The sequence below is a fragment of the Terrapene carolina genome, unplaced genomic scaffold (genome assembly GCF_002925995.2).
Source record: "Terrapene carolina triunguis isolate 2854851 unplaced genomic scaffold, T_m_triunguis-2.0 Scaffold837, whole genome shotgun sequence".
In the NCBI taxonomy this organism is placed as follows: domain Eukaryota; kingdom Metazoa; phylum Chordata; order Testudines; family Emydidae; genus Terrapene; species Terrapene triunguis.
Window position 1 is genome coordinate 5,715,210 of NW_020665188.1, and position 27,479 is coordinate 5,742,688.

General features: G+C 51.7%; 1 protein-coding gene across 1 annotated transcript in view; it reads right to left on the reverse strand.

Annotated features, from left to right (window-relative positions):
• The window catches only part of ANO7 (anoctamin 7), a 30,635-nt gene extending 5,510 nt beyond the window's left edge, over positions 1–25,125 (reverse strand). Inside the window, exons 1-19 of the mRNA XM_024214398.2 lie at positions 24,973–25,125; positions 20,911–21,054; positions 19,878–19,953; positions 19,105–19,271; positions 17,375–17,482; positions 16,691–16,827; positions 15,470–15,527; positions 12,948–13,058; positions 12,428–12,593; positions 10,506–10,596; positions 9,684–9,780; positions 7,687–7,830; positions 7,463–7,600; positions 7,140–7,238; positions 6,937–7,039; positions 5,486–5,597; positions 2,863–2,917; positions 1,589–1,686; positions 412–563 (exon numbers count right to left, since the gene is read on the reverse strand). Of these exons, the coding sequence (XP_024070166.2) occupies positions 412–563; positions 1,589–1,686; positions 2,863–2,917; positions 5,486–5,597; positions 6,937–7,039; positions 7,140–7,238; positions 7,463–7,600; positions 7,687–7,830; positions 9,684–9,780; positions 10,506–10,596; positions 12,428–12,593; positions 12,948–13,058; positions 15,470–15,527; positions 16,691–16,827; positions 17,375–17,482; positions 19,105–19,271; positions 19,878–19,953; positions 20,911–21,024 (2,026 nt within the window). The 5' untranslated portion in view covers positions 21,025–21,054; positions 24,973–25,125. The remainder of the gene's footprint in view (positions 1–411; positions 564–1,588; positions 1,687–2,862; positions 2,918–5,485; positions 5,598–6,936; positions 7,040–7,139; positions 7,239–7,462; positions 7,601–7,686; positions 7,831–9,683; positions 9,781–10,505; positions 10,597–12,427; positions 12,594–12,947; positions 13,059–15,469; positions 15,528–16,690; positions 16,828–17,374; positions 17,483–19,104; positions 19,272–19,877; positions 19,954–20,910; positions 21,055–24,972) is intronic.
• Positions 25,126–27,479: the final 2,354 nt, after the last annotated feature.

The window sequence follows — 27,479 nt, forward strand, 5'->3', positions numbered from 1 at the left end:
AGCATAAGCTTTCGTGGGCTACAACCCACTTCTTCGGATGCGAAGAAGTGGGTTGTAGCCCACGAAAGCTTATGCTCTAATAAATTTGTTAGTCTCTAAGGTGCCACAAGTACTCCTGTTCTTTTTGCGGATACAGACTAACACGGCTGCTACTCTGAAACCTGTCATTGTGCTAGAGAAAGTGCTGCTTCCCAAATCATCACCACTAGCGGGCACCAGAGAGCACGTCAGCGGGATAAGTGATTGATGCACATGCCATCAACACTATCGACTGCAAAAGCTTCCTCCCTTGAGGAAGTCTCTGACCTCCAGCCTCTTCTACTGGTGCTGTCAGTGATCAGGTGACCCCGCTTGGCCAAGACACTTTGCTAGTAGTCTCCCAAGGTGGCAGACTTGGCATTTGGTTCCTACCCATTTCCAGGTACTCGTCAAACAGCCCCTCACAGACCAGGAGCTCGTAGTTGCTCTCCCAGGGCACCTGCTGCGCCAGGCCCAATTGGGCCTCCTTGCTTTTCCTCTTTTTGGATCGAAGCTTGTACTTCTGCCACCAGCCTTTCAGCTTCCTGGGGGAGCAGAGAAAGGACCGGTCATGGGAAGGGTGATGCCCCAGCAGACACTGCAGTGGCCAGTCTCACTCTTACTGGCCTGATAGGCTCTGCTGGCTCTCCAAGTTGCCCTGGCATTTTCAGGCAGCTAGCATCAGAGGAACCTTCGGCAGTGCTGCCAACACACCCTGACGCAGCCCTAGTGCCAGCCAGGAATCCAGGGTGGGGGAAAGTGTCTTTGCTTCCCTATTTTGAACAGGGCCAGACTCTCTAGACAGGCTGGACTGGGCTTGGCACCAGAGTAGGATGGGAGCAAAGGTGGTTTTAAGTCCCCTTTCTGTGTCGAATTGTGGGGTGAGGCCCCAGTGAAACGCTGCTCTAATGCATGCCCAGCAGCTAGGGATCATTGGCAGAGATGCCTTTGCCCTGGGAATGACAGAGGACAAACGTGGAGAGTCTCGGCTGAGCTGAGCATGGACATTACTCCAGAAAAGGGCCATGAAAAGTCCCTCCCAGCTCCAGCATTCCTGGCCTGGTTCGCTTCCCCCAATGCCTCCTCTGGCAGGAGCCCATGACGAAGAATCCCTGAGCAGACAGAGCTTGTGGGCAGGAGGCGGGGCAGTGGCAGTGGGAAGCCAGAGGCTCCATAATGCACACGGCTAACTTGCCATGAGACCTATTGCAAAACAACTTTGTTCTGCTTTGACTGGTTCACGTGGGCTGTGGATCCCCCACCCTCATTGTCAATCTGTCACAGCAACGCCCACCAGCGGTCACAACCTGCAACTTTCCCCTCTTCCTTCACTAGTTGGAGGAGAGGGCTGTGGTCACAGGCCCTATCTTAGCTCGGCCCCATAGGTCAAACCACAGCCTTCAGACCACTTGGGGCAGGTGCTGCAGCCACCTGCCAAGCACAAGACAAGCAGATGGGGCCGCACACACAGGTGTCTTTACCCTGACTGAGTCCCCCTCCCCCTGGTCCCTGTGGAGCTGGGCTCTGGTCCTCCACCACCCCCTGCCCTGATAGCGCACTCAGTACTTACGGGATGACGATTTCCTGCACGTTGTTAATTACTTGTTTTCCCACCATGATGACCAGCAGCTCTTGGGCGAGTTCAATGAGACAGCCGCCAGCCCCGCACTGGGTGGGTAGGACAGAGGCACATCAGCTCCGCTGCACGTTCCCCTCAAGCTCAGAAGGATCGGGCGGGGGTGGGGGGGCCCTACCAGGTTCCACCTCCCACAGGAAAGGCTACTCCTGAGCCACACACGCTGCCCTAATGGCATAGCAGGCTGGTGCACTGCGGCCCCCAGCACCATCGCCACGTCCTGGTGTCAATGGTGTCCCAGCAGCCAGAGGAGTATGGGAAGGAGGCAGCCTGCAGCACCAAGCCCCCGGCAGCCATTTCCAACCCTCAGGGTAGCTCCAGGGGCCGACTGCTGGGTGGGGTGGGCCAGGAACAAGGGGCCCCAGCTACTGCCACTAGTCTTTGGGCAGATGAGCAGCGGGGGGCTCTTGAGGTGGCTGGGGCAGGAGTGGAGTCTGACCACCCCTACTTATCTTTGGTCCTGGGGGGATTAGCAGCCAGAGAGGGGGATTCCCCAGGCATGCCCCTGCTCCTCTCTGCGCTATGCCCACATCCTGCCTGGGCCTTCTTCACTCCCAGAGGAGCCTGTGTGTCAGTCCTGTCAGAGGCCTTGGAGGCAGCGCACAAGCTCGGGCCGGGGGCAGGCCGGGAGCCCACTACACTAGCACTGAAGCTGGCCATGGCCTCCCTCCTCCTCTGGCCAGGGTTGTCCTGAGAACTTTGGAGCCTTTCCCCATGCACAGTGCTGGGCAGCAACTAGGGTGTTTCCTGCCACCCCAGCAAAGGGTCCCCATTCTGTTTGGCAGGTTACCTCACACTGTCCCTCACCCGAGACTCCAACCTCCTTTTAACCCCATGCTCTGGTGTCCCTAAACCTCCGATTGCCAGACACTGCTACTGGACGATTGGGGATGGACACTCGCTAATTGCCCTGTTCCGTTCACTCCCTTTGAAGCACCTGGCACTGGCTGTGTCCAGGGCTGCCCAGAGGATTCAGGAAGCCTAGGGCAAAGCAATTTCAGGGGCCCCTTCCATAAAAAAAAGTTGCAATACTATAAAATACTATATTCTCATGGGGGCCCCTGTGGGGCCTGGGGCAAATTGCCCCACTTGCCCCCCTCTCCCCCCCGGGCGGCCCTGGCTGTGGCAGGACCCTAGGCCAGAGGGACCATTGATCTGACCCAGCATGGCCCTTCTTATGTTCTCAACCTTTATCAGCTGATACTTACGTCCTCGTTGCGGATCCCAAGCAAGGTCTTGTAGTGCCCTGGGTAGCCTACAAACCTGGAAAATCCAGGATGGCAAGACAGAGCAATAAATCCACAGCTGAACCCCTTGCTCCCCCCCATCAATCTCTTATTTCTCCTGAGGCTACTCTGGATGTGGTGCTGTCATGCACCGTGCCCTCTCCCACATCCCAGCCACCCTTGTCCATTGGGAGGCTGAGGACGCCACTCAGCCAGTCCTGCTGGATTGAATGAGACAAGGTCAGACCTACTTCTTCTTCTTTTCCCTCAGCCCACATCTGAAGCCAGCACTGACGATACCCTGTGGATGTGCATGGAGGCCAGCCCTGCCTGCCAGGAACATCCCGTGATGGAAGCATGTGTGTCAGGAATTTCTCACTCACCCTGTGCCCTGTTCTTCCCACAGTGCAATGGTGCCTGTCTGAAAGGAGATCATCAAAGGGCACCCCCGGACTTGCCCCTCATGTTAATTTCATCCCTTCCATGTGTGAGAGGCATTTGAAGCAAAACTTCAGCCCACTACATACAACGATGCTGGCTGCAATTACCCCCAGCACTCCCCTGCTTACCCCTCTGCTTCAGATCCCGTTTCCATCAGTTCTGGGGAGCAGCCTGGTCCTGGATCAGGCCTGGGCTGGAACTCCAGCCCTGTGTGCCATCCCCAGATCTGTCACTGCCCTGCTGGGAGACCTGGGCAGGTCACATCACTCGCCTGTGCCTGTTTCCTCTACCACCCACTGTTTCAATTTTATGCTCCTTGGGGCTGGGTCTCACTGCGTGTGCAGCGCCCGGCAACACAACAGGGCCCGGATCTTAGCGGGGGTCTCTATATAAAATAATGGCGGTTGGGGCCTTGCAACAGGGTCCGCCAGTTGCTGATACAGCAGACCTTCCCCATGCAACACAGCGACAGTCTGGCTTCCCTTCAGAATCCCAGCTCTGCACACAACAAGCACCCTCATCACCACCAGGGAGCAGAAGCCCCAAGTTGCCCAAGGAGTCTCAGCTCTGAGCTTTTGAGGGGCTTCCCCATGGGCATGTGCTTCCCAAACTCAGCTTCCCACACAGAGACCCCTCTGATAGACAGGGCCGGCTTTAGGAAGTGCGGGGCCCAATTCCAACAGTTTCAACGGGGCCCCGACAGGGATGACTAAAAAAAAAAACACGTGAAAAAAAACACGTGGGGCTTGTACTCACCGGGCCGCGCTCCTAGTCTTTGGCGGCGGGTCCTTCACTCGCTCCAGGTCTTCGGCGGCACTGAAGGACCCACCGCCAAAGTGCCGCTAAAGACTTGGAGTGAGTGAAGGACCCGCCGCCAAAGACCCAGAGCACCGCCAGGTGAGTAAAAATTAAAAAGGCGCCTCTAGCCAGGGAAGGGATTCTCTGCCACTTGTCCCCCACTCTGGGCGGCCCTGCCACTGAGTGTGGGGCCCTCTTAGGCGCGGGGCCCGATTCGGGGGAATTGGCCTAAAGCCGGCCCTGCTGATAGAGGACCCCCAGCCCCTCAACAGTCTGAACAACTGGCTGTGTGCGCCATGGGATCATACACTGAAAAGGCCATATAGCTCTCCGACATGCTCACTGCACGCCTGGACGGATACAGAGCTGCTTTAGAGCTACACAGGCACAAGGGTGGTTTCTAGTTGCTCCTTCCCACATTAGAATTGTGCCGGGAACCACCACATTCCATCGCATGCCGCTCATTGCCTCTAGATGGCAGCAGTGCTGCAGCTTCCCTGTCTCTCTCTCTTGCAGTGGTTCTCAAACTTTTTTTCCCCCCTGCGGACCACTTGAAAATTGCTGAGGGTCTCGGCAGACCACTTAATGATCTTTCCAATGTTGTTTGTACTGTTAGCTAACTATTGTAAAGCGCTTTGGATAAAAGCGCTATATTAAAAAAAAAAAACTTTTTTTGTTGTACAAATAAAAGCACACACCTCATATTTTAATATCAGTAGTCTTACCTTTCTAATGCGATGGATGTGCCCTCTCTCCCCCGCCGTGGCAGCCCCCGAGCTGGGGCTGGGAAGGGGGTGGGTCTCTGCCCCACCCAGAGCTGAGGCTGGGAAGAAGGGCCGTCTCTCCCTGGCAGCCGCAGCCCTGGAGCTGGGGAAAGTCGCCTCTTTCTCTGGACACCGCAGCCCTGCACGTCCCAAATTCCTCCCACCACCTCTTCTCACCCCACTGCCCCCTTCCAACTACCCCCTATTCCCCCCAAGGCCACCACCTCACCTTACATGTGCATCTTCTCCAGGGTTCAGGCACCTAATTAGTGGAGCCACACCTGCGCAGCTCCACTAATTAGGTGGGTGGCCCTTCATTGTTTCGTGTGTGGCCGCGCACCTTAGAGGGAACTATCCGTGGACCACCTGAATGGAGCTGGCAGATCACTCATGATCCGTGGCCCACTGTTTGAGAACCACTGCTCTAGGGCTATCCACTGGAACTGCACATCACCAGGTCCCAAAGCCGCTTACCTCTGGGCCAGCCACAGGAACTCCAGCCACCAGCTAAGATGGGATTATGTTTGGAGGAGGGGGCCATGCCCCAGAGCTGGGGGATGGGTGGGGGAGGCAAGAGCTGCCCTCCCCTGGAGATGTCTTACCTTCCCTTGAAGAATGCGATGTAGATGGGAGAAGAGTAGAAATTGACAAACTGGAAGACAAACACTTTGAAGGTGAAAGCATCTTCGTACTTCGTCTGAGTCCGGTGCATCTCTGTGGCAGAGCAACACACGCAGACAGCATCAGCTCTGCCCTGCGGCAATATTCAAGGAGACTAGCAGCACTTACTCCTGTCACCCAGTAACCATGGCAACAGCATCCCTAACAGAAGAACCTGGATGACTGTGTGTTGTTTAGGAGGCTTTTTTGTTTGATCTTTAAGATGTCTGTATTTTTAAAACTCCCAACAAATGCATGGTCACCTAGGATTTCATGGGTGTTATGTTATATGTTGTGGCCATGCAGAACGTCATAGCGACAGCCAGGATAGAACCCAGTCCCTCTTGTACACAAGCCCACAGCCCTGCTTCTTGAGCCTATGGAGAATCTCGATTAGCAGTCAGCAGTAAAGGACACACGTGTACAGTTCTGATTCTGTCTGGCAGAGGGCAATAATGTTGTACTGTACCTATAAACTAGCTACTAGCAAATTCATTAGATTATTTTTCTTTTTAAAAAGGCTAATAAAGATCGTATCCTTTAATATTATTTCTAGAGCTGGTCAAAAAAATTGCTGTATTATTCTGCAAAAAAATTAACAAAAACATTTTCATTTCCTGTAAGTTCGAAATTTTCGGTAGAAAATATCCAACAACTGTCACTAAATTTCAGTTTATTGATTAAATGAAAACTAAAGCTTCCCCTCCCCCACCCCGCAGCCAAAAAAAGAAAATTTCAATCAAAATGAAAATATTAATCAAAAAGATTGTTTAAAAAATTGAGCCTTCTCTAATTATTTCCAACATCCCTCTGCACACACAATGCTTTTCCCAGGCATCCTCCAGCATTAGCCCTGGACCCTCAGAAAGCCATTGGACACCTGACTTCAGGACTCCTGCATTGCAACTTTTGATGTTTTGCCCTATGAGACAAATTCCTTCCTTGTGTCACACTATCTAGCTTGCAGGACCTAAGACAGCACTCATGAAAACTGGGAAAGGTGGCAACCTGGTGACCCTACACCAAACACCTGCATTCATTCCCTGCCTTGGTACCTCCTACTTTGATCTGAGCCCTTCCACCTTTCTCAGTTCCTGACCTGTCTGTATCCTCGTCTTTCTGCCTTTTCCCTTCTGCACCTAAATCCAATTTATTTTAGCAGCCCCTGCTTAATGGCGTAAGAATCCAGCTGAAGACAATGGACCAGATTCTCCCCTCCTGTGTGAGTGGGTGTGATTCCCTCTCAGATCAGATGGCAGTGTTTCACACTTGCTTTGTGCAGGTGGATGTGAGTGCAATGCAAAAGTTGCAAAGGAGTGGGGAGCCAGGCCTGTCAGGAACTGTCCCAGGGAACCACAGTTGAAGTCTGTGCAATTTCCCTTCCACCACTTACCCCACTTGGTAAGGAAATGGGCCAGTGCAATGTAAATTTTAGAGAGGATGAGGATGAAGATTAGATTCACCACTGAGCCCGTGAGGCTGGCAATACGAGATGCCTAGAAAAGAGGAGAGCAGAGGGAATGAACCAGAACATCCCCTGGGGCTTGCTCAAGCCCATTAAACCCCAGGGCAGAGCTGGCTGCATCTACCTCTTACCGATGCCACAAAGAGGAAGTTCCCGGATCTTGACACAAGGATGCTGACGATCGCCCGGTACAGGATAATGGAGATCAGAAACATCACAACCACAGCAATCTGCAAACACAACCCAATGGCCATCAACTTGCCATCAGGAACTACAGTGTGTTTGGGGGAGCTGGGCTTGCTCTGATCTCTGGGGGCACTGGCAGCTATGGGACAGCCACGCAGGCAGTAAGAGACAAACAGCATGCAGAGAAGAGGCAGTCATGCCAGGAGCTGCAGACTCCATGAAAGACCTACAGAGCCAGGCACAGGGCAGCGGCCTGCAGTGCCCTTACCATCATGATGATGATCATCAATCCAGCCATGACCCGTTTTACGCGGTTCTGCTTGGGAAAATATGGCTCCTCTGCTCCAGTAATTGGGTTCTCCATCGTCATGGGAGCCATGGCAGTGAACTGGGGTCGCGGCCGCTCCTAGGACAGTGGGAAAAGGCATCACCTTGATTTGGCTTTGTACGGCCTTGGGAGTTCAGCTGTGTGACGGAGGTCCAGGCCTGTACCTCAATGTCCTCGAAGTCGGAACAGTCCCAGCGGTGCGCCAGGGTGGCATTCATCCGCTTCCAGTACTCCAGGAATGTCACCGCCCACAGGGACATGAAAATGCTGAAGAAGATGGTCCCACCATGGTCGAAGAGGCGACCTGCCTATGGAGCAAAGCAAGGCGAGTGAAAGGAACGCTCAGGGGACCTGCAGGAGGAAAGGGATGTTAGGGTGGATCCTGAGAGCAGCAGAGTGCTAACTTTCTGGGTGTGTGAAGGGGGGGTGAGGACAGGAGAGAGAGAATGAGTTTCCCTCTGGGACAGACCAGGAGGTTCCCCAGGGGAAGCATTGGGGTTTCGGTAAGAGACAAAGCAGCACTGGAACTGATCATCTACAAGAATCAGAGTGCTGGATCAGTCTGAGTCCTTGGACCCAGGCTGGAGCGCTCCAGAGGCAGCAAGGAGATCAGTGGCAGCACAGTGCACAGCTGATTTGCCCACCTGTTGCCAGCACCAGACCCATGCTGCTCCCAAACACAAATCGTGGCATGCTAGGAACGGAGGCATGGGGACAGGGTAGACAGCGATTGGGATTCCTGTGTGTCTGATCAACCAGAGCTGCCTGTGCTGCGCTGAGAAGGTGACGGCAGGGTATGGCTTTGGGGTGTGCAGGGAGCAGTTCACAGCTTGGGGCCCCATATAGGCTTCACCCCAGGCTCAGAGCAGGACCCCTCCCACTCTGAGCATTCATCTCTCCCTGCACAGGGAGGGGGCCTCAGCTTCAGACAGACAGAAAGGGAAAGAGTCTTTCCTTATTCTCTCTGGATTTGCTTGAATCTCCCTGGGAAGAGGTTGGAGCCACATGGAGAGGTTACCCTCGCTGTCTGAATAACCTTACCTCAGTGCTATCAAACGCTCCTGCTGGCGAGAGAAAGAGCATTGGGCCAGATCCCCAGCTGGTGTAAATCAGCCTAGCTCCACTGGAGCCAATGGGCCGATCCCCACCTGGTGCAAGTCTGGACCAAAACTGAAGTCAATGGAGCCATGCCAATTTACATCAGCTGGGAGGACTGGTCCATTATGTAGCTTACAGAGGGAGATTAGCCCGACAACCATAATCCCTTAAGTGTAGAATCTTGCGACTACCCGGCGCAGCAGAGGCTTGCTGTGCAGAGCAGATGTCCGTCCTGAGGCAAAAAACGTCCATGCGGTAGTGTGAATCTGCATAGCCAGTTCAAGCTGCAGAAAGCCTCTTCTGTGCTCTGCAGTGCTTTCCACACACACTGGAGCAGCACCCAAGAAGGAGCTGTCCCTGAGATCCGTCTCTGCTGCTCCACTCCATGTGCAAGCAGCAAAGTGAAACGGACCCCTTCTCATCTCTGCAGCATGACCTGCTCCAGCACCAGAAGGGAGAGACCTTGTACACACAGGGAGAGGAGAGGTGGGAGGGAATCAGACAGGGAATGCAGGAGAGGGAACAAGGAGGGATAGCAGGGGGAAGCCAAGGAAGAGGCAGCAGACCTGGGGAGGAACAGACTAGGGAGGGGATGCAAGGGAGAAGAGAAGGTGAAGTGGGGAAGAGGAGCTGGAGCGGGATGGTTTGGGGAGGTGGGATGCCAGCGAATGTGCATGGCTGGGAGGAGGGAGACTAGAAAGAGGGGAAAGGGTCCAATGCTGCTGATGGGAGGGAATGAGGAAAGGTCCTGGGGGAGGTGAGTCCTGGTGCTCTCTCCTCTCATACAGGAGCATGTCCCCTGAGATGTCTCCTCTAGTGTCATTAAGATGAAAAGGCAGAGAGCAAATCCCAGCGCATTGTGCTTGTGCAAACAGCCTGGTTATCGCCCCTCCCGGTGCATAAACACAGCACCTTCCAGCCCAGCCAGGCCCTGGCGCAGGGGCGAGAGAGCTGTGCACACCTGGGCACTCTAGCAAGCACCATCTACAGGGGAGACTGCAGGATATTCTCTCTTCCTGGCCCTCCCCTCTGGAAATTAACCACTCAGAGCCACAAACCTTACCTTGAACATGCTGCAGATGCTGGAGAGCTGCCACTGTGGGCACTCCTTACACAGCGGGCACATCTGGTACTGATCCTCACTCTCACAGATCTCCTGCCTGGGGCAGGGGGGAGGCAGACAAGGAAAGAAATCAGGACCACAGTACATTCTCTGCTCTAGGCCACCCTTTTGCCCCTCTTGAGGCCTCATTCTTTCCAGTGATGCAGGACTAGCCAGGACCCCATGGGAGCCCATAAACACTGATCCTTAAATCAGCCAGAGGGTCCTGGGGGAGCGAAGCTGCTGAGCACATTCCTCTTGCAGGTCCCCAGGTGAGAGCACGGCACTCGGGATCAAAGCTGGGATGCTCACGTGGCAGCACAGAGCACTGGCCCTTTGCTGCCTGTCCTTGCCCTGGACAGAAACACCTCATGGAGCTTTCCCGCAACAGTTTCCTCTGGTTAGAGTCTAGCCATTGCCCCGCCATGTTGGAACCTGGGGTCAGACAGCAGAGCCACGGTGCTCGGAGGAGCGGGCGGCCACATGCTGTGAAGACCTGGATGACATTTCCCTGCAGGGTGTTTAGGGGACTTTGACCCCCTCGCAGTTGGGTTATTCACCAGGAGTTTTGCTCGGAAGCCTGTGAGAAGCCAGGTTTGCTCGACAGTGAGCGTGCATTTTGGGGGTGCTGTGGCCTAGTGGACTGACCTCAGGGGAGGCAGCCAGGAATTGCTGACTTCTGGCCTCCCCTGGGGCTTCCCCCACATCCTCCAGGCTGGAGACAGCCAGTGGGAGAGGGAAGGAGAAGGCAGGGACAGAAAGGGGAGAGAGGCTGGCACTTACGCAGGTATGTCGCTCAGCATCAGAAATATGCCTGCAATGAAAACCAGTGTCCCCACAACTGCCGCAGGCAAGAGCCACCCAGTGTAGAAACCTAAAGAGAGGGAAGAGAGAAGGCCAGTCCCTCAGACTGGGAGTCTCATTGCAAACACAGGACCTGTAGCCAACCTGCACCCTCATCTCAGCAGCAGAGCCCAGTTCAGAGCCTCACATTCCTAGTGAAACCAATTGCGGAGCGAGGCACTGCATCCCAGCAGCTGAAGGAGAGTCCCCTGCTAGCCATTGTAAAGGAGGATTCCTACCATGTTCTGCATCAGGTTCTCAGAGGTCACTTGGGGAGCGGGGCCTTCCTCCCATCTACATGCGGGTAAAAGGGGAGGTTAAGGGTTATCTCACCCTGGCATTGACTTCAAGAGCCTCCTGCTGGCTGTGTCGTCACCCTGAGACTTGGCCTCCAGAGAGAGGCTGGGTTTGGTAATGGCCGTAGGGCAGGACTTTCAAAACCATTCAGTGCTGGCTCAGTTCTGCTCCTACGGAGCAGAGCTTGCCCAGTGCCGAGTGGCAGTGGGAACCCCACCTTCGTGTCCAATGCACAGGGACAACGATCCAAGTTAATCAAGTCTGGAGGCAGGGCAGAGTCTGTTACGCTTGCCAGTATGCCAACGATTATGTTCTTTGGCCATACATCAATTTTTTGTTTCTCCCCCTTCCAGACCTATTTTTAATTAATTTTGTCCATTTCTCTCTCCTTTTTCTTCTATTCCTTCCCTCCCTTCCTATTGCACCTTCTCCCTCCTCTCCTCAGTGACAGGCACTGGGAATGGATGGTGTTCCTGGGGGAAGCCTCAGAGAAAGGAGGGGGAGTCATGCATGTAGATCGAGGCTCCAGCTACAATCTCTGATCAGGAGTGCCACAGCTGGGGTCCCATCATGGAGAATGTCTGTCCCAGCTTGTCTCGATCAGCTGTGGTGAAGGGATGAGCGTCCTGGTCTACGGAGGGTTTTGTAGATTAGGACTAGGACTTGAAACTCAGCCCCACCACAGACAGGGACCAGCAAAGCATCCATTGCTCCTGCTTGGTCAGCCACGTTCATTTCAAACACATCCCACAGCTTGGACACGACAGGAAGGGCTTCTGGCCATGGGAGATTTCGGGCTGCTGCTCTGTGCAAGAGGGACAGCTTTCCTTGCCTGGGACATGGCAGACAATCCCAGTACAAGATAAACAAATGCACCCTAATCTAGCTTCTCTTAACAAGCCATAGCAGGAAAGGGGCAAGAAGGATGATTAGTGAAAAATGGCAACCTAAGAAGGATCCTCCCTACTCCTCTGGCAATGACATCCATGCATCCGATGTAAAGGGTGCCCCTTGCTATAGTACAGCCCGTCCTTGGTCTGCACTGGGGAAGCAAAGCGCTCTGCTTACACAAGTGATTATTATTCTCTGCTTTGATCCCAGCATTCCGTGCAGCAGAACACAAGGAGGCCGACGCTCCAGTGGAGCATTAGCTCTTTCTGGAGAAGGTATCAGGTTAGGGCAGAGCTGGGTGCCACAGGAGGTGGTCGAGGGAGCAGTAAGGAGCAGGGCAGAACAATGCACACTGGTGCTGGTGGTGCCCTTCCGCTGCTGGCTAGAACCCATCCCTTTGTGCCACATGGCTGAACGAGGCATTATTCTTCACCAAGCCTGATTTCTATGAGACTGGACAGTCTGATCTCCTGATCAGCGAGGCTCCAATTCCTTTTCCAGTGGGCATGAGGAACACATGGCTATCGCAGCTCAGGAATTGGTTGGAGACAGAGGTGCAGGCTAGAGGTTAAAGAGAATGGGGCAGGAGATCCAGGGCAGTGTATTGACACGTCTGGCTGGGGCCAGGGATGAAGGCAGGTTGTAGGGAGGGATCCGAAGAGCATTGTACTCACCCAGCCAGGCAAAGTAGAGCGCGATCTTCTCTCCAAAGTACCTGCGGATGTGATCCAGTGGCTGGTATCTGTTCCATTTCCGCCACCTCGCCCAGTACTGGAAGAGGACCTGGCGCTCAGCCAGGATCTCAGGGGCCAGCCTGTCAGCAGGTACTGCAAAGGGACCCTGCAGGGGAGAAGCAGGGAAGGTCCAACTGAGGCTGGTGAAAGCATTTCAGCTGCCCATGCAGAGCAGAGCAGCTGGCTGGGCTGGGGAGAGGGGTTTGACAGCAGCCCCCTGCCTCTCCAGCTCCCCACAGCCATGCTTCCCCAACCCCAGTTACCTCTGCGTTCTTTTGGAAAGGCTGAATAAGGAGCTTTTTGAACAGCTCGGCCCCCTCCTGGGCAGAGGCCACCAAGTGCTCTGTCTTGGCCAGGGCTCCCTGCTGCCCCCTGAGCTGTAGATCGGGGCATGACCAAAGACCAGTTCCCTGCTACCTCAGCCAGACTGGAGCTAGAAAGAGGCTGTCTCCTGACTTACCTCATGCAGGGGGAATGCAGCTGCAAAGACATTCTCGCTCAGCAGCCGATCCACCCCAACCTCCCCCTGCTTCAGGTGGCCATATGGCGTCGTGGCCAGGATCTCGTACAGCTGGGGGAAGCAAAGAGATGGTAACTAACTGCTGTCACACTGACGAAAGATACAACGAGAGTCCCATGATCTCTCTCTAAGCACCGACACCATGCTCCGCACTGCGCTATGGAGACCCGTGCCTCAAAGGTTCTCAGCAACCACCTTTCCAGAGGGAAATGGAGAATTTGGGTGGAAAGAGACTAAACAAGTTCAAATGAATTCAGGTACAAGAAGTTGGTTTTTGCCACCAATTCCAAGCCTGACTCTCAGAGGCATTGTAACATTCCCTTCCCCAGATATTGAAAACTGAGAGAGAAGGGTTCGTTTTTAGTCAGCCTCTTTAAACTTTGCATGTGTTAAAATCTATTTAACTCCAATTGCCAATGAAGTCTTAGGAGAAAAGTTGTCTTTGTTAAAATTCAAACCCCACACTGCCCGTGAATGAGCAAACTCCTCACACTACATCTCCTTCAGACTCCACAAAAAGCCTAAACCAGAGAAGACCAGACTTAGCATCCCTGATATTTCTATTGTTAACAAACAAGAAAAACAACTTTGTTTGAAACACATCTTTCAGGACTTTATATATCATAAAGCAACACAAATGGGTGAGAGCTATTTTTAAAAAAAATCTTTGCAGGATTCCTTTAAGCCTAAAGTCACACAAATGAGGAGAAGAATGCAGACAGGAAAGAGAAAACAAATGGCTGTTTTCTTACTTCACTATTTTCTTCTTTAAAATAAGTGGCCTATTTTCTCTGTGTTTTATAGCTGCTTTTCCATTAGCAAGGCAGTATCACACCAGCCCAGTCAATATGGTCAGGAACAAACTCACAGCACATATGTCTTGGTGTCCTCACAAATACATTGGTAATTTGCTAGCAGCTATGTTTGTATCAGTTCTGACCTATATTTTGCAAAGTGCATTTTTGACAGGCTCTAGTCCATGGGCAGACACTGCCCCAGTGGGAGAAATTCATCACATCTGGGGTTTTGACTTTCCTCCTTGGAAGTCAAGTTTTTGGCACCAGGCTGCATGGCTACTTGGCTTACAGCTCAAAGAGATGGAGCAGGAAGGAAGGCCCTCCTATCTTGAGGTTTATAAATAGCAGGATATCGTTGATCATTAGTGGGCTTGGCAGAATTAGATTTTTATCTTTTTATAATTAATGGATAATATTGATGTTTATTTTAAGCAGTTTATCTATTTAAACTTTCAGAGTTACACAAAATTATGGGTTTTAAGCATTTTTAAAATTTTTATTAATTTAAATTTTCATAGCGGCAGGAAATAATGGGGGGGAGGGGTCAGACAATAATTATTTAACGATAGTAGATGTTGTGATTCACAAAATTAAAGTTCTATAACCGTTAAAACAAAATTGACAGCATTAAATCAAAATATACAAAGTAAATATCCTTGAATCACACTCTAATACAAGCAGCATTTTTCTTACTTTACTTATCTGTGAGTTTCGCTTATGGATGGAAATATTTTTCGTCAGTTTGCATTGTACAGTAAAATCGACCTTTCTTGATAAAAATCTAATCCTTCCATCTAACTGTTAGTTACTGTCTCACACCCTGGCAGGACATGACCAGTATGTTCAGTGACTGAGCTGACAGAGGCAGGATGGTCCAATAATTAGGGCAATAGTCTAGGACTTCTGAGACCTGGTCCTGCTCTGCCACAGACTGTGTTTGTGAACTTGGGCAAGTCACCTAGCCTCTCTGTGCCTCAGTTCCCGACCTGTAAATGGGGATAATAGCTCTGCCCTGCTTCATAAGCTTTAAAGATTGTGAGGTGCTCAGATACAATGAAGAGGGGGGCCCTGTAAGTCCCTAAAATAGATAGCTGATTCCCCACTACCTTGCGCACTGCAGCCATTCACACCTGGGCAGCAGAGCAGAGATATGTGATTTGGTAACATTTCACACCCACTTTGCACAGGAGTAAGTGACCCTCTTTCTTTAGGCTGATCAGGATCTGGGATGTGCCTAGAGCCCAAACAGCCAGGGTCACAAGCCCACTCCTTACTCAAGCTACCCCCTAAACTGAACCTTCCCTCTGCTTAAATGTCAACCTCCCTAGAGGCCACCATACCTGCCCCCAACCTAAGCCCATGCCTCCCTGGAAGCCCTGCACCCTCCAGATTCAAGTGGGGCCTTCTCCACAACACCTATCTCTCCTCCTAGCCCAAACCCAAGCCTTGCCAGGGTCCCAAACTTGCTGCACCCAAAGCCTTCCCCCTGCGTGGCCCTTTCTGCCCGGGCCAGAACACTCAAGCCCTTCCCAGCTGGGCTGACACAAAAGCAACGAATTAGGATGATAAAGAATTGAACCAGAAGCCAAGGAGGAAGGGCCCATCTCAGCCCCAGGCCCTGCGGGACCTCTCCCTCCCCAGGAGACCCCTGGGCTGGCTACTCACTATCCTGTGCCGTTGTGTGCTGCTGAAGAAGGTGTCTTGCTCATTGCTCCCTAGGAACCTGCAATCACACACACCAGAACCATGATGGGAACATGCCCCCCAAAGTGCAACCCACAGGACAAGCCATCCTGCTTCCTCTCCCTGAGCCCACAGCCATCCACTTCCCCACCCCATTTTGCCACAGGTACAGCCCTGCACCTCACCCATCCAGCTGAGGATGGCCCCTCCCTGCCCTTGTCAGCCCAGCTGCAAAGAGAAGGCACTTGCAGAGGCAGTTCCAACCGGCAGGTCACCTCCTTGGCTTCACCCATCAGCTCAGAGGGGCGGCAAATAGAGTCACTCTCCCAGGGTAGTCCTCTCACAGCAGCCTTGCTCTGCTGATCATCAACCCACCCACCCCACCCCTGTCTTTTGCGCACACATGGCTCCTCCTCCCTATAGGTACCTTGTGCCCTGCCAAGTAGTGGTATTTAATTCTTATCCCTTTATTGCTCGGATAGCTTCGGTCGTGCGCTAGGGGTCTCAGGGACACTGACACCAACGTGCTCCCTGACCTGAAGAGTTTATGATCTAGGCCAGAGGTGGGCAAACTACGGCCCGTGGGCCACATACGGCCCGTGGGACCATCCTGCCTGGCCCCTGAGCTCCTGGACGGGGAGGCTACCCCCGGCCCCTCCCCTGCTGTTCCCCCTCCCCCGCAACCACTCCACCATGCAGGCAGTGCTCTGGGCAGCAGGGCTGCGCGCTCCTGCAGGGCAGCACGGCAGCATGTCTGGCTTCGGGCAAGAAGTGGGAGGGGGTCGGATAGGGGGCGGGGGCCAGGCTGTTTGGGGAGGCTGCCCTACCCGGCTGTTTGGGGAGCCTGCCCTACCCAGTCCTCCATACAGTTTTGCAACCTCGATGTGGCCCTTGGGCCAAAAATTTTGCCCATCCCTGATCTAGGCAGATAACGTGCACAGGCAGAAAGGGGAAGGCAGACAACAGGCAGCTGCCTGGATGAGCACTCCAGCAGGTGGCGTAACAGGCTTCCCTGTGGGTGCCCTGCAGGCCTGTTGGACAGGGAGCAGAGGTCTCCTCTCTGAGCGGCTCGGGTAACTGCCTGTCCCATAGCCCTTGCCCTCAGGGAGACAGCAGGAAGCTCATTCCAGACGGGAAAGAGGAAAGGTGATCAGCACAAGGAAGCAGGAGTGAATGCGTTGCACAGGCTCCCGGGGCTCTTACCATGCTAACTTGTTCACCTTGAAGTGACAAGTGTAGTAGTCCAGGGGCAGATTGGGAACCTCCTCATGCAGCAGGCTGGGGACACCCAGCCTCTTCGCCACTCTGTCAGACCAGTTTGAAGCCTGATTTGGCAGGGCCTGGGCACAAGCAAGAGAAAAACGCTCAGGAGGAGGACAACAACAGCAGCAGCAGCATGGTGCTGAGTCAGCATCCGGGGGCAGAGGAGGGTGGGGGAAGAGACGAGTCCCCAGCTGCATGCACAACAGCGCGAGAGGCTGGGAGCACTGGCATGTGAAAGAGGGTGAGTGGGGAAGCACTGAAGGGATAAGGAAGCTCCTCTGGGGCCTGCACAGGAGCCCACCTGCTGACGTCCAGGACAGTTTTGCTGAGCAAAGCCCACAGGATTGAGGCCTCTGAAAACAGGAGGGCGAGTAAGTAAATACCCCCACTTCCCTTCTTCAGTTTGGTCTCCCTGTAACTTCCATCTGGCTCTGTGCCGTATCACTGCCCAGCCCAGCGTGTGCAACAATCAGCCAGCGTGGAGTCATCCCCCCTCACAACTCTCCCCCTGTGGCACATGGGAGCAGTGGGATGGCTTCACCCTGACGACTGGGAGTTCCTCAGCTCCTGCAGGGATGAACTGGGCCCTAGAGGGAAGAGGACGAGTCTCGGAAAGACCTTCACCTGCAGGGGAAGCCTCAGCCGGAGATCCTCTGCATAATAACACAGCACGCTCCAGGGGGCATTCAGCAGCACATAGTGCACCACCTTCTTCTCATCCTGGACCACGTGCTGGGAGAGAAGAGGGAAAGATGGCATTAGCCACCTGTTGTACTCAGGCCTGGCATTATAGGCTGGATCCTCAGCTGGGGTGAATCAACAAGGCTCCCTTGAAATTGAGGCTGCTATGTCGATTTATAGCAGCAAGGGGCCAGCCATGCAGAACTCACCTTGGCTGTGCCATTACTAAGCCTCGAGCTAGGGGGATGTCTACACTGCAAAGAAAAACCCACAGCAGAGCTCAGGCTCACACGATGGGGCTAAAAATATCAGTGTAGAGGTTCCTGCTCAGGCTGGAGCCCAGGGCCCCGAACTGCGTGTCTCAGAGCCTGGGGCTCCAGCCAGAGTCGGAACATCTACACTGCTATCTTTAACCCTATAGCGTGAGCCCACATCAGTTGACCTGGGCTTGGAGACTCACTGCCAGGGGTTTTCTTTTGCAGCGTAGACGTGCCCTAGGAACCCTGCAGAGCTCGGGAACTGCGCAGCAGAGGAGCACCCGCCATATGCAGCTCCCAGATCACACAGAGCAAGCCGTGCTCCTGTTGGCAGCCACCTCCCATCACTCATCTCCAAGACAGTGCATCTCCCTGCAGACCAGGCAGCGTGAGACGGAAGAGCTCCCCTCCTGGGCCTGCCAGGAGACTCACTAGATGACGGGAGTAGGTTAGACACACTCACCATGTGGCACAAGGTCAATATTATTCCAATGAAAGATCAGCAGATGATTCCTTAGCCACCCACCACAGCCCTGCCTCATTCCCAGCAGGCTGAAATGCCCACTGCTGCCCTGGCCCATTCACTGGGGAGGGGGCCATTTTGGAACAGGGTAAAATTCTGGCCCCAGGCTCCATCCATTCTGTGGTACTCCGACAGTGGAAAGGGGAGGAAGAGCTTCCTGAAGAGGCATCATCTGTTATCCCTAATGACATAAATGGTGTGGCAGGTGCGGGCAGGCGAGGCTACACTGGGGGCTCTATGGGCCCCTGACCAGGTTCAGGATAAGGGAAGTGGGAAGGTGATTTACAGACGTTAGTCATTCATGTCACTTAATGCTCTGCTGGAAGGTGCGCAGATACTATGGTGATGGTATCTAACATGACATAGTAGAAAGGCACCTTTGCCCTCCTCCTGTGCCAAGCACAACTCAGCTGGCCCAGGGGTCCACGCCCATAATTTAGCTCTAACATGCTGCATCATAAACAGGGCCTTGTTTCTACATGAACCAGGTTTCCTCTGCTGGGTGAGCGATGCAGAGTGGACTGACCATGTGTCTTGGCTCCAGTGGGGGAAGAAGGCTCGATTTATCACCACATGCTGGCAGGCTGCCTGTATTGCTGACAGATGGCTGCATTTCCAGCCTCCTCCTCAGACTGCTCAGCCAGCTGGCCCTTTGCTTTCCTTTCCCCACCGAGAGAAGCCAGGACCAAGCCAAGGTGGACAATGAGTTCCCCTTTCTGGAGAGCGTGGCCCCTACACTGTCCGGACGGGGATTACTGAGCAGAGGGGGGAAGACCAGGATCCAATGAACAAAGCAACTCTTCCCCCCAGGACAAGGTGGCCCTGCAGAGCCAGGATAGTGCACTGATACATAGGGAAGAAGCCTTCCTGGGCACCAGAAAGGATCCAGCTACCTTTTCTATACAGATCCCAGCAGCCTGGAGCTTGTTCAGAAACTTCTTCCGCCAAGTCTTGCGGACATCAACAGCTCTTCTCCACCGGGGCACCTCGCTCTCAGCACTGGTTTCTTCATTCTGTCCCTCCTGCTCCTGGGGGTCTGCTTCCCACACCAGGACGAAGTCTGGGACAAGAAGAGACAGCTTGTGTCCACATCACAGATAGATGGACACTGCAAGGCACATGGGGGCAAAGCTCTTGGAAACCACCCAGCTCATGCTTCATATGCTTCATCTGCTTCTCCATCTGCTCCTGCCCGGTGCCCAGCTGATTCTTGTCACAGGGCCAAGTCTTGGTGGAGTAAGATGAGCAGCTTGCAGAAAGGGGCACGTGCAGGGAGGAGCAGGCTGGGGATTATAAACCTAAGACCCCTGCCCTTTATGGAATGACTTTACCACATGTGGCTACAAGAAGATGTACTATCTTACTGCAGCCACAAGGACCAGGGGTCCTGAGACAAACCAGGACAGTCAAGCTAGACAGGGACCTAGTGGACTCCAGATATGCACAACAGAACTACTCCAACCAGCAGAACCCATTCAGTTCTGCCCTGTCCACGGGGACTGGCAGGAACATCCCAACCCAAGGGTGTACACGGTGTTGAGAGCAGGGCTGGGGACTTCACCCCTTATTTACAGGTTTCCTTCTTTAAAATAAATAAATACAAAGGCCACCAGCCTCAAAACCACCTCCCCAAAGATCAGCACTTCTCCCTGAGCTGTGCCCTCACCTATCCTGGTGCGTCCATCACTGAAGACGTTTGCAGTGCTCTGCGTGACATGGGTTGCTTGACTTGGTTTGCTCAGCTGGAAAAAAGCATTAACTCATAAGGGGCTTGGGCAAAAGCCCTGCCGAATGCTGACAGGAACTAGCAAAAGGAAGTTAAGGTGCTGCTGGCATCATGCAGTCCCCACCAGGATTCCAGCAGCGAGTGCGACCCCACCGGGGTGCTAGCTAGGACTTATCTAAGCTCTCATCTGAGAGAAGGCCTTGGGCTACAGGGCTGCCCTCCTACAGTGACCATATGCCACTGCCACGGTAATATGAAATAAGACATGTGCATACAGTGGGAATGCTGTTTGCAAACCAGTCTCAGTGCATTTAGTGACTGCCAGGCAGGGCCGGCTCTAGGCACCAGCAAAACAAGCTGGTGCTTGGGGCAGCACATTTTTAGGGGCGGCATGGCTGGCGCCAGAATGCCGCCCCTAAAAATGTGCCCCGGCCACCCTAGCTCACCTCCGCTGCTGCTGCCGCTCGCGGGCCACGGCGCGCGAAACAGCTGATTCGCGCGCCGCTACTTGCCCTCCCTCCCAGGCTCTCAAGCCTGGGAGGGAGGAGGAAGCAGCGGCACGCGAATCAGCTGTTTTGCGCGCCGCGGCCACTCGGACTCTCCCCCCGGGGGGGGGAGGCAGCCAAAATTGTTTTTGCTTTGGGCGGCAAAAATTCTAGAGCCGGCCCTGCTGCCAGGAGACAGGGCCCACGAACAATGGCCTGCCTCACCCAATTTGGAAGTGGGTGGCCTTGTATGCAAGCTTGTACATTGTTTGGAGCAGCTGATCAATCTGAACACCCTCTCCTTCATCTTGCCTTTGGATGCAGGCATCCCTGGTGTTGTCGTCCCCCCCCCAACAGGAACAGGAGCTGTGTTCCCCAGAAAGCCCCCTAGTCATCTCCCATGTGGCAGGAGGTGATGGGCGCAGATTAACCCTCCCTTCCCCCTCACAGCTCTAAATATCCGTCCACAGTAGATTTTATATGCCTACCTCCGAGATTTCAATAGGATCCTGGCTCAGACTACCATAATAAGGCCCTTTGGCATTTTGGTCTTCACCCATCAGGTTGGCATGATCATCTGCTTTGATCTTTTTCCGATGCATCTTGATCCTTAATGCCACCAGCACCTTCTGCTGTTTAAAAACAAATCAGCAAGATGTGAGTGCAGCATGGATGGGCCAAAGCTCCCTCCCACAGGAGGCAGCAGACCAGGCCTCACTATGTGTGGGGCCACATGCCAGGAGAGATCAAGACATGGGTTGCCTCGCTTTCAGGTCCTGATGGTAGAGGTACAGGAGTGCTCTAGTGGTGAGCTGCTTCCTTCCCCTCCAGTTCTGCTGTGGTACATTATAAATGTATTTTGCTACCTTGCTAGACAGTTATTCACTATGTATAAGACTTACCTAATGCATTTTGTTTAAATAAATGTAGGAGTTTTATTAAAAGATATCAAGGGAAATCTATAAGAGCAGCATTGCTAGCAGCGAGACCTTAGGTTGAGACACTGTACAAAGAAATTGTTACCTTTTGTATCAGAGTGGTTTGAGTGAACACATGCATGCATTACAAGGATGTGTGAGCTTTCTTCAGTTGTTTATCAAGAAGCCAGTCAGGAGAGGCTGGGAAAGATTTTAGGAAGAAGCTCTGCAGTGAAGCAGGAAGAGAGATGGAGTAGCTTTAGGGACAATTAAGTGACTCGTTCCATGTCTGGGTGGGGTGGGTGGGCATTCTGTAACACTTTCCATGGCATGTGACAATGGTAGTCATATTATAGATTGGCTCAGAGGTCATCGTCGGAGATATTTAATAAGTTAGGGGACGTATATTTGAGCTTAAGTTTAAGATTTCTTTTGTAAAGTGTTAAATCATTTATTATAAAATGTATTTATTAGTGCTCTTAAAGCACCTGATATAGAATTTACGTTTTAGAAGATATAACTTTGTTATTTAAGAAAGTGAGATTAGCATCCCAACACTAAACATTATCCCTATTTTACACAAGGGAAACTGAGGCACAGAGCAATGACGTAACTTGCTCACAGTAAGTTTGTGGCAGAACTGGGAATAGAACCAAGGTCTTCTGACACCAGTTCAATGCCTAAGCCACAACACGCGGAGTGCTGCTTTGGGACCCCACATCACAGGACGATACATATCTATCTTTCTTGGTCGTATCAACGTCACAAAGAAACTTGCCCAGAGATAATGCAAAGGGGCTTGTTTTTCATTGCACATTAAACGAACTGTGCAGTAAGTGCAAAGAGTCCCAAGCTCAGAAGGTAATTAGAAGTGGGAGATCTGCGAATCTCTTGTATGAAGTGGGCATTGCAGGCTGGGCATGACATAGACAGGACATAAGCAGCCTCAGCTGTGTCTCAGGAGCATCACTTCAGCCCCAGGGCTCTGAATCCTGTTGAAACTACCGGTGCCTTCTATAGTAGGTTATTAGGTGTTACAAATGATTGGTTCAAATGCCTTGAGTTTGCAATGCCTCATGCCCCCACACAGCAGCTGTCTCAGGTGTTCTACAAGCAATGGATTTGCCATTTGGGTCTAATGCCTGTGGAGAGGTCTCTAGCTAAGGGTCAGCTGAACCGTTGCAATCTTCAACCATTTCCATCCAAATGGGTAAAACACATTTCCCCTCTCATCCCCCTGCTTCCCCAAGCATCACGGCTGTGGCAGTTCAGCTGCTGCTCATAACCCCGTCCCCAATGCAGTGCCTCACATATGGAAGTTAGCCAAACCTTCCTCCCCATGCAGCACTGCCAGACACTGTAGGGTATTTGCCCCAGGAGTCTCAGAATACAGGTTGGGTCTGAATGCACCAAAATGGTTCTGTGAAAAACAGCCTGGGCAAGATAAAATGTAGTGAAGAAAAAATGATGCAACAATCCACATCATGCAAGTAATGCTGCTGCTGCAACAGCTTCCTTGCTTGGTATCTAGAGGAAGAAATATGCTAAATATGTCCAAAGGCTCCCTCTTCCCTGCCAAGCTCTTTGAAAGCAAGTGGGTCTCAGACAGACACCTCCCCCATTCATATAGTAGGGGATTATTTTTGTTTAATGTAAAAAACTGTTACCTTCCTGTTGTGGCCCATTATGGGTCTAGGTTCCAGGCAGCCACTGATGAGCATCTCAGCCAAGATAGTGAGTGACTAGTGATTTAGGGATGTCCAACTTGAGATCTGGTTTGCAGAAGGTGGGTGCCTGACCCTTTCTGGAAATCAAGCCCCTCTAAAGCATCTCACATTGAGCGCCCGCAAATTGCTAGTCACTTTTCTGAAAATCTTGGTCTTGTCCATGCTGGGAAAAAGCCCCACGTCAGAAGGCTTACTAACAAATCCTATGTTGAACGTGACTTGGCACAGGGGCAGTCATATTTAAAAACATGTTAACTGACTGTGGTTAACTCAATCATGGTCAAATATATGAAAGAGAAGCAGAAGGAAATCAAAAGCTATTGGATTTTACCTTAGCCAAGTGCTCCAACGCAGAGGCTCCATATGGTTTACATTGCCATTTTAAGGTTTTTTTCACCCCAAATCATAGTGAGCCAAGAACGAGCAACTAAGGGGTTAGAAAGCAATAAAAGTTTCTTGGGCTCATATGCAATGGACCAATATAATGTACCAGTCTGAGCTTATGTGAGAAACACTAAACTAAAATAGCCACACTAAGCTAATGGCTCTCTGCATTTACATGAGCAGAATTTGGGGTGCAAATGGGTTGCAGGCTGGGGTTCACATAACTTTGCTTCACTCTCTGGATTTCAAAACCAAGGTATATTTGCGTTACCCCAAGTAAAATCTGATTGCAGCCATGTCTCAGCTGTGTTGCCAGCTATCAGTACATTTATGGATTGTCCTTTTAAGAAATTTGAAAATTGCCTGCCAGTCCCTCCCCCAACAAAAGGCATGCTGCATGCAAACAGCATGATAGCCCAGGAAATGATTCTGCCTCCTTCCTCTGTTGTGCTCCAGTGTCTCAGCTGTGCAGTGCAGTAGATGAAGGCTGAGATCAGATACACCCACTGGTAACTCTCCAGCAGGAAAGCTTCCTTTTAATTAAAAGAACCTGGTGGAAGGATCTTGGGAAGAGTGATTGGAGTCTGCAAATAAGGACAAGTTCCAATCACAAGCAGAAGCTGGACAAAAAGCAAACAACAAAATCCAAGAAGTGCTGATTTAAGGCTTAGCTTGGCAAAGCCTCATCAGGAAAGTGCATGCCTGGTTCCATTCCAGTGCCCAAATCCCCTAGGCACCTTTGAACATGCTAGCCTAAGTCTCCAAACCATGGGCCAAATTCAGCCCTGGCTTACACCCCTTGCAGCTCTCAGAAGGCAAATGGGGCTGTCAGTGCAGAATATGGACCCAATATGAGTACTGATATATTTTAATCAGCACTGAAGGTTTTTGGATTGGGGAAGAGGGGAAATCAGCAAGGGTGTAAAATCCTAACAAGAAGATGGAGCCTTGGTAAAATATATGAAGATTTTCAGGAAATATTTTTCCCTGGAAGTTTGCAACTCCATACAGTTCAGGGGCAAAATGTTCCCTTGGAAGTTCCTACTTGCATTCAGCTCTACATTCAGCCAGTCCTCAACCAAGCTGGCTGTGTGTGGAGCCAAGGTGTACGTGTGTCTTTTATGAATTGATTAAATTAGTAGTAGTAGTAGAATGACACGTTCCTAGTATAGTTCGCTATGCTATACAGCTATTTCAGAGCAGTCTCACAGTAACCCCTGCCCAAGTAGTAAAACTACCAGCTAATCCCCACAACTGTGAGGTATTAACCCCATGTTAGAGCTGGGTAGCCTAAGAGAGAGTTGCAGGGACTGGCCACACAGCAAACCAGTGACAGAGCCAAATCAGCTCTCCCAAGTAAGTTCCTAGTGCCCAGCACCATGCACATTCTTTTAGCCTCTCTGTTGCAGCATACACTGCTCCCTCCAAGAAGCAGGATTCCTGCCCTAGCCTTACAGAGACACGGACAGCATGAACAGGAACAGCCTCTGTGCTTTCATGAAGTCCTGTCCTTCTACTGTACCTGATACTGGGGTTTATTGCAGCTGGACAGCCCTCCTAGCCAGTGTTCAGACTCCAGACGTTAGCTCCATGCTGACAGTTTGCACTCAAGTAATCCTGCTGTGTTCCAAGTGCAAGCAAGACCATAAAGGGTCCTTCTAGGTTACTGTCCAAATCTCCGCTCTCCCTCTGCCTCCCCTGGAATTTCTAGAGACGGAAATGGTCTCACTTCATCTCTACTTGGTTGCTTTTAAACATCAGTTTATGGCTGCTTCCTGTCTTAGGAAACGCCAGCCAGTGAGTATGCGTAAGACCAAGAAATGGAGATAAAGCAGTGGAGGCAGCAGGTTTATAATCACTTTCCTGCTTATTGCCTCTAGCAGGCCCTGCCTTTGTTTGAGATGGGGGTGTGGATTTGCATGTCCCTGCACAAATTAGCATAACCACATTTTAATAAAGCTTTGATGATAAAAATTTAAAGAGCCAATACCAGAAGAGAATGCGGAACAATCCTGGTATTTCTGCCCTCAAGCTGATCTGGGTATGTGTGTCTTGGCCAGGTTAAAGATTTCAAGTCACATTGTACTTCTCTAGCATGCAGGTGTGTCGAGAGCATCACTGTGCAGCACCACAGTGGGGCTTAGTCTCAGGGTGCCGCCACAATACATGTAATAATAAAAATAGTGGGAAAGGGCTATATTAGGAAGACACTATTTATTCATTATTATTAATTCTATTTTGGGAGAGGATAGGACAAAAAAAAGCTGATATCATCCCAAATCAATTTCTCCTCAGGTCTTTGCTGAAATGTGATAACTACGATAAAAGCAGCCAGCATGGAAGCACTGAGAAAGACCCAAGTTTGCAGGTGTGGGAGTTACTAGACAGCTGGAGATTATAGGAGGCAAACCCTCTGAAATGCAAGAATCCAGAAGCAGCCCAGCTGAGTGCTGGATTCCCCCATTCACACTGAGACAACTTCCATTGGCAAGAACAGAGATCAGCACCCCAAGAAGGGAGTTAGACATGAAGGGTTTAGGCCAGTTCTACATACATACACGGCCCCCCTAATCAGTGTACTATCAGCAGCTCAATACACCCCTGTGAAGCAGGGCAGTTCTATTATCCCCGTTTTACAGATTGGAGACTGAGTCACAGAGAGACTAAGTGGCTTGTCCAGACTCAAACAGTAAATCTGGCAGAGCTGGGATTAAACTCAACTCGAGTCCCAGTCCAGTGTCTTAACCACAAGCCCAGCCTTCCACCCTGCTCAGTGCAATCAGAACCTTACCTCCTCCTGCTGTCCTACTGGCAAGTTCTGATGTTGTCATCTGTGATATCATAATGCAGGGGGAAATGAAACATGCCATTAGGGGAACTAATTGACACTGAACCCATCAAAGCACAATTTGAACTCGTCTCTCACAAATCAGAGTGGGGGAGCTTTTGCAAATCCAAGGCTGCTCTTGGCAAAATCAACTGGTGTCACCAGATCGAGCAGTATTAGGTCCATAGATCCACATTGCCGCCTTCTGCAGAAAAGGAACACAGGAGGGGGCCAGGAAAACTTGAGGAACTTGATTTTGGGGCATTTTCACCAGATCACTTTACTAGGGAAGTAGGATTTGCCTCTCACTAGGAAATGAGCAGGGAATACACTCTCCAGAATGTACAGTTCCCTGGAGAGCTGCATGGATCTTGGGGCGGGGGGGAGAGGTTAAAGCCATCCATGCAAGGCCCATGACAAGTTCTGGCTGTCCCTTACTGACTCCCTGGCAGCATGGCACAGACAGTATCACATCCTCAAGGATTCCTTGGTCTGCTGTTGCCCTTGGTGCACCCCACCACCAGATATTACTGTAAATGTTAAACGAATACAATGTTACATTTTCATACACGCAACTTCACACTTTCTCTCCTCACTTTTTCAAACAAGCCCTTTCCTGTGGCCCCTTGTACATGGGAAGAGCTTCCCATAAACCCCTGCAGTTACCTCATTATCCCCCTTTCATATCCCTCCTTAAAACTCTCCTCCGCTGTGATGCCTACAAAAACTGGTAACTGTGTGCTGTGACCAGCATTGTCTCACTGTCCACTTGTGCTCCCTCAGCTGTCTGTCTGTCGCCATCTGTTGCCTCTTGGCTTAGATCATAAGCTGTATGAGGCAAGCACTTTTTTGTTCTGTTTGTACAGCCCAGTGGGGCTCTGGACTGTTATTGGGGGTGCTACTGCAATACAAATAATAGTTGTTCAGTTGCCTTTGGGATGGGAGCTAGTGGTCTCAGCCCATTTCTCAATGGGTTCTGTTAAAGAGAGCCACCACTACAATCAGCATCCTTGTTTGCAGCCTCAGTAGAGGAAAATCACAGGAGTGACTGTGCACAATGAGTTATCTCCCCTCTGGGCTTAGAGCAATTGAGGCTTTGATATTAAAAATACTTACCATTCTTACTGGTTTTATCAATGCTTGGGTGCATGGAGCCCACAAGAGAAATGCATTACAAATAGTGACGGGATTGGTTAGATAGA